The 13,904-nt window shown below is 25.0% G+C and overlaps 1 protein-coding gene across 2 annotated transcripts; it reads left to right on the plus strand.

The window, feature by feature from the left end:
- The first annotated feature begins 2,848 nt into the window (after positions 1-2,848).
- LOC112686163 (DNA repair protein RAD50) lies at positions 2,849-13,624 on the plus strand. Of its 2 annotated transcripts, none has more exons than XM_025558354.1 (22): positions 2,849-3,117; positions 5,191-5,418; positions 5,487-5,618; positions 5,875-5,990; positions 6,048-6,160; positions 6,395-6,737; positions 7,572-7,768; positions 7,841-8,085; positions 8,142-8,281; positions 8,384-8,509; positions 8,621-8,723; positions 8,784-8,993; positions 9,136-9,273; positions 9,342-9,493; positions 9,559-10,135; positions 10,199-10,405; positions 12,279-12,452; positions 12,516-12,840; positions 12,905-12,993; positions 13,054-13,187; positions 13,255-13,383; positions 13,466-13,624. In XM_025558354.1, the coding sequence occupies exons 2-22, from the start codon at positions 5,194-5,196 to the stop codon at positions 13,509-13,511; spliced, it is 3,921 nt and encodes a 1,306-aa protein (XP_025414139.1). In that variant the 5' UTR covers positions 2,849-3,117; positions 5,191-5,193; the 3' UTR covers positions 13,512-13,624. The 2 variants fall into 2 exon arrangements, with proteins under 2 accessions (XP_025414139.1, XP_025414138.1); XM_025558353.1 differs by having other exon boundaries at positions 2,850-3,113.
- The last annotated feature ends 280 nt before the right edge of the window (positions 13,625-13,904 follow it).

A 13,904-nucleotide genomic window follows, 5' to 3' on the forward strand; every position in this document is an offset into this window, starting at 1 on the left:
TGGTCGAAACGACATGTTTGGATAACGCATTTGTTGACTTGTCAGCGAGCTATGCAGCACAATTCTCGAGAATAAAAATAACAACACAAACGGAAAAGCCCATTCAATTCGGTGCCCGCTATTGTTGCAAACCTCTCAAAAACCTAGGGCTATTCGATTATTACGATTATTTTTTTTCCCGTCGATTATTTTACAGTTTTTATAAAATTCGATTAATCGCCAAATAATCGAATTTCTGATTTATCGATATATTATCATAGGCGTGCATAGGAAGGTGCTCGGGGGTACTTAGCACCCCCAGATTTAAAATTAGCATCCTCAGTTTCCTAGAATATTTATTTCAGTATTTCAACAATAATTTGTACATTTTTTTTTCCACTATAAATTGACAATAATATATAACATAGTTGACGAATTCATGATTAAAACAGTATTGTATAATTGCACGTTTTACTGTTTCAGTTTTTGTCTAACTATTAAATTATAAACAGCAATCATAATATTATAGAAAATCATATCATCTTATCTTACTTTATATTCTTATATTATCTACGCTTAGCATTGAGAGAGATCTTTCCAATAAAATAGATAGGGGAATTATACTGGAAAAATTTGCATCATCAAACAGGAAATTAAATCTTGTTTCGTATATTATTAATAATTACATATTATTATAACTTATAATATAATTACTTTTAAATATTTATTAATAAAAATTAAAAACTATGGAAACGCAGTTGATTATAATATTAGAGGGATGTGGGGGGAAAAGCCCCCTAAGGATATGTATACTATAAATTATTCAAGCACCCCCTGCATTCACACATAACGTGCGCCTATGTATATTATATATATATACATATATATATATATATATATATACTTAAATTTTAAATCTGTGCTAAATGCTAATATGATGTTCTGAATTAAATAATTAGGAATATATTAAGGATAATATTATAAAAGTGGACATTTGCATCAACATATCATCCTGCAAATCTTGTTGAAAATTATGTAAAAGTTAAGGAATCAATTTATCCATTGAAAAAAAGTCGATTAATCGGTTAATCAAATATTAGTTAGAATACGGTTATTGATAAATCAGTCGTTAAAAAATGGATTTTCGGTTTGAATATTAATTTTTGATTAATCGAAATAACCGATTAGCATGTGAAATTAATAATCGAGTGGTTAAAAAAAATAATCGAACAATCCTACGAAAACCGTTGGGGACGCAATTTTGACTTCACGTCGCGTAAGTACAGCTGTGTCGCACGCCAACGCCGTCCCACGACCAGGGACGGATTTTCAAGTAACTCCGATGAGCTAACTGTCCAAGAGTTTAAACCAAGATCTAAAAGGAGAAAAAAATTTTCAAGAGGCCAATTCTGTCAACACATATTAACTGTGGGTCAGCTGACCCCTAACTCCCCCCCTAGATCCACCCATGCCCCCGACCCGAGGGCGTGGTTAGGCAGTCGATTTTGGGTGTCGCGCGAACGACGAAGAGATCGTCTAACAAGATTGTATGATATGGCTAGATTGGTTCCGAAAAAATAAAATTGAAGATACACATATATAAAAATTTTATAAAAATTATTAGAGATTTTTTTCATAAACGGCACTGAACGCAGTGGCGTAGCCAAGGGGGCTATAGCCCCCCCCCCAAGGGCCGTGTTTATATGTATAATGTATCTTGACTAATAATAATTTAATAAAATCAATGGATGCTCGTTTTAATCAAAGGCTTATTGATGTTATGCCACTTGAAGGACTTATTCCGGCCAATTTAAATATGTATGACGATAAAAATATTATAAAAGCTGCTAAAATATATGTCCAGGATCTCCATGATGATGCCTCATCTACAATCAGAGCTGACCTGTTCATATGGAGGCAACAATGGAGTCATAATACTATTCCAAAACTGAATTCTGCTCTTGATTCACTCTCTCGTCGCATCAATCTTCGACCTAACATTAAAATACTTTTACAATTATTCGCCACGTTACCAGTTATCTCTTTCACTACGGAAAGAACGTTTTCAGCACTTAATCGCTTAAACATTTTTTTAAGAAGCACCATGTCGGAAAAAAGACTGAATTGGTTAGCTATGGCTAATATAAATAAAAAAGAGCAATTCGATGAAAGTGAAATAATAACTGAATTTGCCAGAAATTCGCCTAAGGTTAGGTGGCAACCCTGGTCATATGGCCCATAACTTAGAGTCAGAGATTTTAAAAATTCAGATTTTTTGAAAATTTTTAAATGTTTAAAATCTCTGCATAGAGTAATATATTATTTTATGGCCAATAACTATTTATATATACATATATATATTATAACTTATTTATTTGTGTATAAATTAATTTATTTATATTTGTGATATGATCAATGGTTACTGGTTATACGTTGTTCTGTTATAAGGTTTATAGATAAACCATGGTTCTGCTGATCATTTAACCAAAGGTGGTGATTTTCGATAGGCGGATCCCAAATTTACTGTGGCGTGTTTTGACCACATAGTTTTATTAATAGATCAATGTGATATGGATATAATTATGAAATGTACTAATATAGATGGATATTTACTCATAATATAAAAGAACATTATCAGAATATTTGATTTTAAATGAATAACGTAAAATAAGTTTTAAAATGTTTTACGACTATTGTTGGTTTATATTGATATCTTTTTGGTAATAATATTCAAATACGGAGAACCCCTGGAATTTCGTTACCGCGCCGCAGCCGACGCTGTCAATTTATCTAGAAACGACTGTACCGTGTTTTTATTTTGGTTATGATAGGTTACGGTTGTTTCATTTGATATCCTGAGCCCGGTCTTTTATAACATGTTATCAGTTACAATTGTTCGTTTGTCCATGAATCGTTTTTATTCATAACGATGAAGTTGCAGTCATGTTTAATATTTATTGTTACGTCTTCACTGCATAAGTAATAGTTTATTTTATCCTACCTATAGTCTTATTTGTTGACTGTGAGCAGTAATCTTGTAAAGGTAGACAGTGAACTGTGAACATAGCACTCAATTGCAGTCTTAAACGTTGTTCCAACACACTGTTACATACCTTAAGGGCCTTAAGGACGACGTAAGTATGTGCATTACCTAGAATTTACGTAATTATTACGACCCCGTGCCCGCCATACTTCCCCGCCCAAAAATTCCCAAGGTATTCATATTATATTCATTTTATATATATTATAAAATTATTATATATTATATTATATTATTGTATATTCATATCCGCAAAAAATTTGAAAAATGATTAATGCTCAGCATTTCAAACTCTACAATTTGAGTGTATAAAATATAATAAAAAATAATATAATATCATAAAATTATATTATTAATATATTCAAATTTCTTAGTTAATTTAATAGCAAATGATATTAATTATGATTGGGAATGTATCAGTTCATTAAATATAATGAAAATGACTGAACATGCGAAACCCGAACATAAGAAAAAAAAGGTGTATTGCAAGGAAGTAAGTTTTTTTACATATGTAGCATAACACATTTTTTTTTGTAACTGTTTATGATTCACTTATCATTTGGGTATATTTTTTCTCCCATACTGAACATTTTGAATTTAAACAATTCATGGTTCTCATTTTTAAGAATTTTTAAATTCATTACTGACCAAAATAATTTACTTATTTGAAAAAAATTGTCATTAGCTATATTTATTAGATAAATCATTATTTAATATTGAACTGAGAATTTATATGATTTCTTGGTATTGTACTGTTTCTTCTCCTTATTCCTAAGGACCGGATTTATATGCAAATGCTTATATGTATTGGAATAAGCTTTTTGAAATTTAATGAGCATTGTCCTTGATTTAGATCTTTCTTATTAAAATAACACAATTTAATTTTGCATATTTCAACGTTTTTAACTATTAAATGTATATTTGTAGTTTTATAGAGCATATTATTATTAATAGCACATATTCGTTTTCGTCGTATTTCTCGTTCACAGCCACATAATATTGATAAAATTGCGATCGGTTGTTATTTCCAAAGATAATAATATAGAATTTAAGTGTTGACTTGAAGACATAATATTTTAAAAGCTTTTTATACTTTTTTTAATACCATATTAATTAATATATATTTTTACATTTATAATACATTTCACATATTTGTACATAATTTTAAACAACATTTTAAGTGAATATTTAAGTACATATTTAAAAATAAATACATATTTTATATCATATTACAGCATTTTTAAAAGCATATTTTGAGGATTTTTTGCGCGTATAAATCCGCTATTTATTACTAATGAATGTTTTTTTTCAAAATGTTTAACCAAAAGTTTTCTTAGAAACGTAAGCCATTAAATTGAGATGACGAATACCTAGTCCTCTTGAAATGCATACATTTTTTATAAAAGTCTTCTCATGGAAATACTTGGAAACAACTCTCAGCATTGTATTAAGATCACTGTTGCACTATGGTTTCAGTGTTGAAGCATTAACTCTTTTAATATGGTCGGTTTTTCAAGGTTATAGATAGTGGTATCAAACCATCCATTTATCAAAGAAAATGCTAGACATTTACAGGATTTGCCTTTAAATCCATTTTCCAGTCAATGTATAAAATGCTGGCATTACTTGAGTGGTAAGAACATTTCATGATCAACAGGAATTTTGAAATCTGATTTAAATGTCCCTAAATGGCTGGTCAAATGTTAGTGTCATTATCCTGACATCAAAGGTCTTTTATTCTTATGACCTATTGATTGAGCTTTTTACATTTTATTCTAGTCTAATGGCTGTATTGCCTCCGGAATTCATTGGTGAGAAACACCACTTGTAAATAGTAAAAGTCATTGACAATAGTGTTATATGCTGTATAAATCATTAGCAATAGAAGAAAATAGGCCTGTTTGTGGTATAATCAGTTTGGAATTTGGTGTGGATCTGTCATATATTAACCCCGGTAGGAATGCCCTGTTTGCTAGGTATTTTTCTTGAACTTCTACTCTTGAATAGCTCTTGGATCTAATAAATAATCTATGGTTATAAATGTACACTTTCATGAAACTTTAAGGCATGACATATTCTCTGTCTATATTTTATTCCTTTCTTATTTGAATTCCTATGAACTATACCAGTTCCAGGTTGATAAAATAATATATACATATGTTGATGTTTAGAAAATGTCTACACTGGAAGAAATATCAATTCAAGGTATAAGAAGTTATCATCCACATGAAAAACAGAGTTTAAAATTTCAAAAACCACTAACATTAATTTTGGGCCAAAATGGTTGTGGAAAAACCACCATAATTGAGTGCCTTAAGTATGTAACATGTTCAGACCAACCAAAAAATACAAAATCTGGTGGTTTTGTATGGGATCCTAAGCTATCAGATTATAATACTGTAATATTTTTATATTTTTATTTATATTAAAGTGTATCTAATTAATGGACATTTTTTGTTTGTCTTAGGTTAAAGGCAATGTAAAACTATTATTTCGTGACATTAAGGATATTTCTGTTGTAGTCTCAAAGACTTTAGAATCGACTCAAAAATTAAAAACTGTCACTACCAAATCTCTAGATCAAACTATTTCTAGAAAAGTAAATTAATTTTAAACAATATCATTAACATTATTTTTAGTTGTCAAAGTTGTGGGTATAGTCTTATTTATAAATTGTAAAACACTTATAGGTTTATTTTATTTCACCTGAAACTAATTTTTGTTGGGTATTTTTATAAAATTAATTTGAAAATATTGTAAAATGATACCTATTGGCTATTTATAACATCATAACTTGACCAGTTGTTATTTATTCAGATTAATTGTATGGTTAATTAAATATAACTATTTTATAGGGCCAAAGTACTTCACACAAATGTACAAATATAGATGAAGTGATGTGTGATCTTTTAGGAGTTTCAAAATCGATTTTAAAAGATGTTGTTTTTTGTCACCAAGAAGACTCTAATTGGTATATTTTTAAGTGCTTAAATTGTGAATAAACAATTAACTTTTCAATTTTCAATAGGCCTTTAGATGAAGACAAAAAAGTTAAAGAAAAATTTGATTCAATATTTGACGTTGGGAAATATGACAAATGTATTAAACAAGTTCGTGATAAAATAAAGTTAATTGGTCAAGGTAAGAAGAACCAACTATTATTAACTGTCATTTATATAATTAACACTTGGTTTATAATTTTAATGGAATATATTGTTATTTCAACTGTTAAATTAATTAATTAAATTGTAATTACTTAGAATAAAAATAATATTATAATATATATAAAAACTAAATAGGTATTTTTAATTATAATCATAATCACAAATTTTTGTTTATTTTTTGTATTTATAAAAAATAATTATACATTTTCAGAAAAAAAGATAGCTGATATAGAATTAGAACATTTAAAAAATTATCGAGAAGAAGCTCGTACCAAAAGATCTATGCTAGATAATAAAAATTGTCTGTTAGAAGAATTAGAAAAAAAGATGAACATCATCGATAATGATTTGAAGCCCGTAGAAGACCGATTTATTGAAATATTGCACATTGAAGATAACTTATCTGTTTTAAAAAATTCATTATTAACTTCACAGGGACGGTTGAAATCTCTTAAATTAGCTCAAAAAGAATTAAAATCAGTAATCAAAGTAAAGTTTGAAGGAAATGATTTTGAAATTGATGATGCAATAATGAATTTCAAAAATAACTTGATGTAAGCTTACTTAAAATACTTTTTTAATTTTTGTGTTTGGATGATTTTAAGGAAACATACTACTATCTTTTTTTTTATTTTTGACTTATAAATAATCTGATCAAAAAAATATATTTCTATTGTAAATATTAAATTAATATACTACTAATATATATTATAAGTCAAACTATCACAAAAAAAATATTAAATTTAGAGCTATGAATAAAAGTTGTTTATCCAATAGCCTAAGCTGTTATAAATAATAGTTATGTAAAAATAGTTGTTGGTTTTCAGTGTTAATATATATTGAAAAAATTTGACATACTTTTATTTTTATACGAGTAGATTTTTATTATTTCAAACAATTAGTATCCTTTATTGGAAAAGTAGCTAAAATATTTATTACTCAACTGTTTTTGGATGTTCAATAAATTAGTTATAGTTACACTTATCCTTTAAACTAAAAGTTGTAATATATTATATGGTGTACAAGTTATATTTTATTATAGAAGTTTAAACATTGTTTTTATTGCTAATAATCTGCAGAAGATAAGACCATTGGATGTTATTTATTTTTTTGTGTTGCATGTTGACTATTGCGGCTTTGGTAGTTGTTTCCTTGAGCTTTCATCTTGTCCACAAACAAACTGTGCATTTAAACCCAGCTGCCTCATCCTGCTTGGTCACAATTTCTCTTGGTTAAAAATTGTATGAAATAATAAATGTTAAAAAAGAAAATTATATTTTTCTTTTTCTCAGTTACAACTTTTTGAGTCTTCTATTTTGGAAATATTTCAATACTTCTATTTGATCAATGAATATTCTAATTTTTGTAATTTTAATTTTTTTTTACAGAAGAAAAAATGAAGAAAAGAAAACATTGATTGATAAAAAAAACAACTCTATTAGCGATGAAAATAGAATTCAAGAAAAGATAAATAAAGAACAAATAAATTTAGGGAGTTATCAAAATGAGGAAAAACAATATCAAAATAATATGCAAAAACAAAGTACAAAAATAACTGAAATAGCACGTGAAATGGAAACTATTTGTAAATATTAATTTATATTTAATATTATTAACAGCAGCATTAATTTTTGAATTTAATTTATTATTAATTTAGTACCAGCTTTAACAAAATTTAATCGAATAGAAGTAATAAGAATTCTGTCAAATGAATTGAAATCTATGAATGATAAATTAGAATGTATCCAAAAAGAAAATTATAATACTGAAATTAAATTGCAATCAAATATTGATTATTTGAGAGTAGAAAAGGCTAAACTAGATCAAGAGATTAAAATCAAAGAAAAACATTTTTTGGAAAATTCTTCTGAAATTAAAAATCTGTCGAAAGATGTTGAACAAGTAATTTAAATTATTTAAAAAAATATTGTTTTTCAATAACTTATCAATTTTTTAAGGTTAAATATTTAGCAAGTAAGTTAACAATACTTGAGAAATCAAAAGTTGATAATGAAACAAAACTAAGAACATTAAATGCATCATTTGATATTGATGAAATTAAAAGTGAAATAAATATGAAAAAAGAAGAAAAAAATAAGTAAACATTTATATGAATTTTATAAAAAAAATTTAATAATATTAATTATTATTTTAATTTTAATAATTATAAAGTTAATTTATTTTACATTGATGTTTATAGATTAAATTTAAAATTAGAAGTTGTAGAAAAAGAAGTACAACAATTACAATTATTTAGTAGTGTACAAGCAGAACTTGATTCTGTACTATTAAATAAATCGGGAATAGTAAACAAACTTAAAAAATTGTAAGTGGAATTATTTATAATTTGAAAATATTTAAATATATTATATTTTATGTTTAATGTATATATATATATATATATTACATTCACCTTTTATGTCTAATAATTATTTAGACAAAACAAAGTCAATGATGTGTTAAACGATCTACTTGGGTATATACCTGAAGAAAAATTACCTAAACTAAAATTTGTGTTTACAAAATTTTTAAATAATTTGGTATGCATTTGATTTTTATTACTAAATATTCAGTAAAATTAAGTTATAAATATATTTTAGACTGATTCAGTCAAAGTCAAACGAAAAATGGTATCAGAAATGCAAAGAGAATATACAACCCTTGAAGCAAACTATAATCATACTCAAGAAACATTACGTAGAAAACAAAGAGATCTTTCTGATGATGAACTTGCTATGAGTGATATGTGTCTAGGACAGGAATATGATGTATTAGTAAAAGAAGTTAATGAAAAAGTGGAAGAATTACAAGTTAGTAAAAATTATTCATTATTATCTTCATTATTGAAAAATAGTTGTGTTTTTTTTTTTTTTAAACCTACTATAAAATGTTGAATATGTTGTTATAAATTGATATTTATATATGGACAATGATTATTTTTTTTTATCATAGAATCAAAAGGGCTCAGTCTCAACTTCTGGTCATCTTTTTCGGCGATATATAAAAAGTCTAGAAGCTAAGGATCCTTGTTGTCCACTTTGTCATCGTGGCTTTGATTCTATGGATGAAGTGACTGAACTCATAAATGATGTAAAACTAATAATTATAGCTTAATTAAATTTTTTTTGTATACATTTATAGTATAATTATTATTATAGTTAAATGTGAGAGTTGATAAAATTCCTAATGAATTAGAAACAACAACAACACAATTAGAAACACTTCTCGAAAAACAATCTAAGCTTCAACAATTAAAACCTACCTATACTAGAATAGCAGTTTTGAATAACACTGAAATACCTAAACTCAAGTAAAACTTTTTATATTATTGTACTCAATTTATTTTTAATATCTAAAATAATTTTTTTTTATTAGAGATGAAATAGAAATGTTTAAAAATAAGTCAAATAAATGTCGCAAGGAATTGTCCACATTATCTGATACTCTTGAAAAATTAGAAAATACAGAAGCAACTGCTAAAAGCATTTTATCTGACGTAATAATGATTGATAGTTATTATAATGATATTCAAAGATATATAAATGAAGAACAACGTTTAATATCAAAAATAAATGAAACAGGCTCTACTAGAAGTATTCAAGAAGCACTATCTGAGCAGAGCACTTTAAAAAAAATTATAAATAATATCTACAACACTTTAGAAAAAAAACAACATGAATTGAGTGAATATAATGAAACATTACATGCCTTGCAAATTGCACAAAATCAAATTGTAAGTGATGAGTTAAATATAAAAAGGAAACTACAAGATGAAAAAGTTATGATGAATAAATTGAATGATTTACAAAATCTTGAAGCAACATTAAGTATAGAATTAGAAAGTAGTAGAAAATCCATAATACCTATTGAAAACCAATTAGAAACTTGTATAAAAAACTTTGATCAAATTAAAAAACAGCATGAGCAAAATATTGAAAATAAGAGAAAAGAAGTAATACTAGAATCAATTTTAAAAAAATTTATATTCAGTAAAATAATTCACTTTTAATTTCAGATTATGTTTCTAGAAAAAAAATTTCAAGAAATAAATAACTTGGAGACATTAATTAATGATTATGAAAAAAAAGAGTGGTCATTACGAATAAAAGAAGTAAATAATTTGATAGACAATTTAATAGGAGAAAAAGTACTATGTGTTGAAAACCAAATGAACATTCAAAAACAAATTGATTCCATTAATGAATATAATGCTAATCAAGAGGTAATCAATATGCATGTATATAAATCATATTTATTAAAATAGTTTTAAAACCTGTTATGTAAAATTGTAGATAGTTTAACTGATTTCACTAAATAATTTAATCATTGACTTTATATTATAAATCTAATTTATAGGGCTCAGATTTTAAAGCATAATAAACAACAAAAAAAAAGCACAAAATTGTTTTAAGAAATCAAAGAAAAAGCATATTAATTTTTAAAAAAAGATAATAAAAAAAAAAAAAAGTGTGACTAAAAATTAACAGAAACTAGTTATAAAATTGAAAAATTAATATAAATTAAAAAATAATTTACTACCATGTATTTTGCTAGATTTATAGTAATGAAATTATTAGGTCCATAAACTTTTGTTGATAACATTACGTTATATTTAATAATGATGTGAATAAATGAAAACAATAATGATCTAATATAACCATTTAATCTGTGTTCCGGGTTTTTACATTTCTTATTATAGCATATTATACATATAAATATGCCAAAGCTGGAATAATTAAAAAATAAAAAAAAGCAAAAATAAATTAGTTCATTTGATATTAGAATGACATAAAACAAGTTTATATATAAAAATTATATTTCTAAATCATATATAAAAAAAAGCATATATATATTTACATATTTGTATTTAAAAATCTAAGCCTTACTAATGACTAAGTAATAAATAATACCAAATTAAGATAGTATGAATTAAGAACACTAGTATAAACAATGTAATAGTAAACTTATGGATTTATTTTCAATAACTATTTTTATATTTTGATTATGTTATATTAGCTTCTTATAGTTTTTATTAGTTATTTCCTATTAGAGATTATTAATATTAGTTATTCTTATATAAAATGTATACTTTAGACCATATTTGCTTTCATTTATTAGTTGTATATTACTATTTTATTTAATACTTAAATTTTTTTATAACTATTCAAATTTTTCTTTTAATTGACATTAAAATTGTAAACTGTATTAAAATTTATTACCTACCTAAATACCAAAGGTGGGCAATTTAATGAAAATAATTAACTCGAGTTAAGTTAAGTTAAGAGAACACAATATCATTAAGTTAAAAGTTAACAGTTAACAATTCATAAATTTCACTCGATAAGTTATAAGTTAATAAGAAAAGAAAAAATTAACTTAACTCAGTTTAAAAAAAGTTAATCTATTTTTTTTAATTAGTAAGTAGATCACATATAAAATGACTTCGTTCTTTAGAAAGATTTATTTCCTAAATTATAATAAACAATTCTATTTAATTTTTTATCATAATATACAGCAGTGGCGCTGAAGTGTTTGAAAAATACTATGACATTGTACATCAAGGGGTCACTCACTACTATATTTATTTATCTTTATAGTTAAAATTCTTTATACATAACATTCTGTATCCAGAACTCAATACCCAAAGGTGATCCCCGAATCTACAAAATCATATATGACATCTGATTTACAGTATATGCGACTATTTTACTTTACATGATTATTTAATTTTTATATTAATATTTATGTATAAATGAAAAAATTTAAAAAAATTCTAACTTGATCCTTTTTAAATCAACTGTAAAAAGCTAAGTTATTTCAACTGCCAATTAATCTAGTTAAGTTAAAAAGTTCATTAGAAAATTAACCAACTAGTTAAGTTAAAAAGTAAAAAAAAAAATTAACTTTTTAACTTAACTTTAGCTTTTTAACAAGTTAATGCCCACCTTTGCTAAATACCAACTAATTAATTAATATATATAATTTAAATAAATGAATGAAAATATTAAATTTTTGCAAATAATTAAAACTAAATACCATATATATAATATATACCATATATATATAAAAGAGTTTTTTTATTTTATAATGTGTAGATACAAAAAATAGATTTGGAAAATAATAAAAAATTAAGACAAAAAATAAACGAAGAAAATGAATGTTTATCTGAAATACATAAATTAAAAAAAAAAGTTGGAAATTTGGATGTGGATGATTTGATGTATGAAAAAAAAAGTAACAGAGAAAAATCAGAAACCTTGCATAAAGAAGTAACATTTTTATAGTTATATTTACTGTGAAATCTAGATTATAATATTATATATATTTTTCAGAGAAACCAAATTTCTGGTAGAGTAGATGAATTATATAATGTTATTTCGAGTATTAGGCTAGATTTATCAGCTATTCCTTATTTAAATGCTGAACATAAATACTTGCATAAAAAAGTAAATCTAGAGATTTTAAAACGTGTTGAAAGTGATTTATCAAAGTACGCTAAAGCTCTTGAATGGGCATTAAATCGGTTTCATACAGATCACATGCAAAGTATAAATACTATCATTAAAAATTTATGGAGAGATATTTACACCGGCAATGATATAGACTATATTCAAATAAAAACATCTGATGATAACAAACCCATATCAACTGATTCAAGTATAATTATAAATAAACTGATATATCGAATATTTCTTTAGAAACTTACTATCATTTTTTCTAGGTAAAAAAAGAGTCTTCAATTATAAAGTTGTGCAGATAAAAAATGATATTGAATTGGATATGCGAGGAAGATGCAGCGCTGGTCAAAAAGTAATAGTTAATAATTTTATTACTTCCATGTAATTATGGTTTTATTTTTGAAATTTTTAGGTTTTAGCTTGCTTAATTGTAAGAATGGCATTAGCAGAAACATTTAGTAAAAATTGTGGTATACTAGCATTAGATGAGCCTACAACAAATTTAGATGAATCCAATATACAAAGCTTAGCTGAAGCTTTATCGGGGTATGTTAGATATACTTTAAACATATTTATTTATTTATTTAAATATCTTATTTATTATTTGTTAAAGAATCGTACAGCGTCGCAGCTTACAAAAATCTTTCCAATTAATTATTATTACTCATGATCCAAGTTTTTTGAATAAATTGTCTGCAAGAGACTTGGTGGATACGTATTATGAAGTAAAAAGAAATAATGAGTAAGTTATCATTAATTATTTTCATAAACAATTCTGTATATTTTAGTCCAATGTATTAAAGTTGAAATTAACTTGTTTTTAGTGGTATTTCAATAGTGGAAGAAATGGATATCAAACTTTTGCCTTAAGAAAACTTTAATATTTAGTTATAACTATATTTAATAAATAATATACAGTACTTATCCTTTTATATTGTACTTTGCTATTAAAAAAAAAAAAAAAAACATTTTTTTATTTCTATTAGCCATATTCAAATAATTAAGTATATAATCTATAATATATATATATATACTGTAAGAATTCATAATACATTTCAAGTTAAAAAATGAAATTAAATATTTTGTTTGCGTTTATAATAAAGTTATTTATTTTTATTAAAGCTAAATTAGGAAGTCTCAAGTAATGGATAACAACTATTAGTTATTAATATCATATTGTAATTTATTCTTTGATTAATGTAATTAAATGGCATTTAATATTTTAAATAAAATTACTTAGCATTAATGTTAAGCAACTTTTTT

Source organism: Sipha flava, unplaced genomic scaffold (assembly GCF_003268045.1).
Source record: "Sipha flava isolate LNK unplaced genomic scaffold, YSA_version1 2_pilon_pilon, whole genome shotgun sequence".
Classification (NCBI taxonomy): domain Eukaryota; kingdom Metazoa; phylum Arthropoda; class Insecta; order Hemiptera; family Aphididae; genus Sipha; species Sipha flava.

What these genes read in the sequence shown, in the direction of transcription:
- LOC112686163 (XM_025558354.1), top strand. Translation starts at nt 5,194, where the DNA reads ATGTCTACACTGGAAGAAATATCAATTCAAGGTATAAGAAGTTATCAT. An exon ending in AGCTATCAGATTATAATACT is followed by an intron (nt 5,419 to 5,486) that starts GTAATATTTTTA and finishes TGTTTGTCTTAG; the next exon opens with GTTAAAGGCAATGTAAAACT. An exon ending in TGACTGAACTCATAAATGAT is followed by an intron (nt 9,274 to 9,341) that starts GTAAAACTAATA and finishes TTATTATTATAG; the next exon opens with TTAAATGTGAGAGTTGATAA.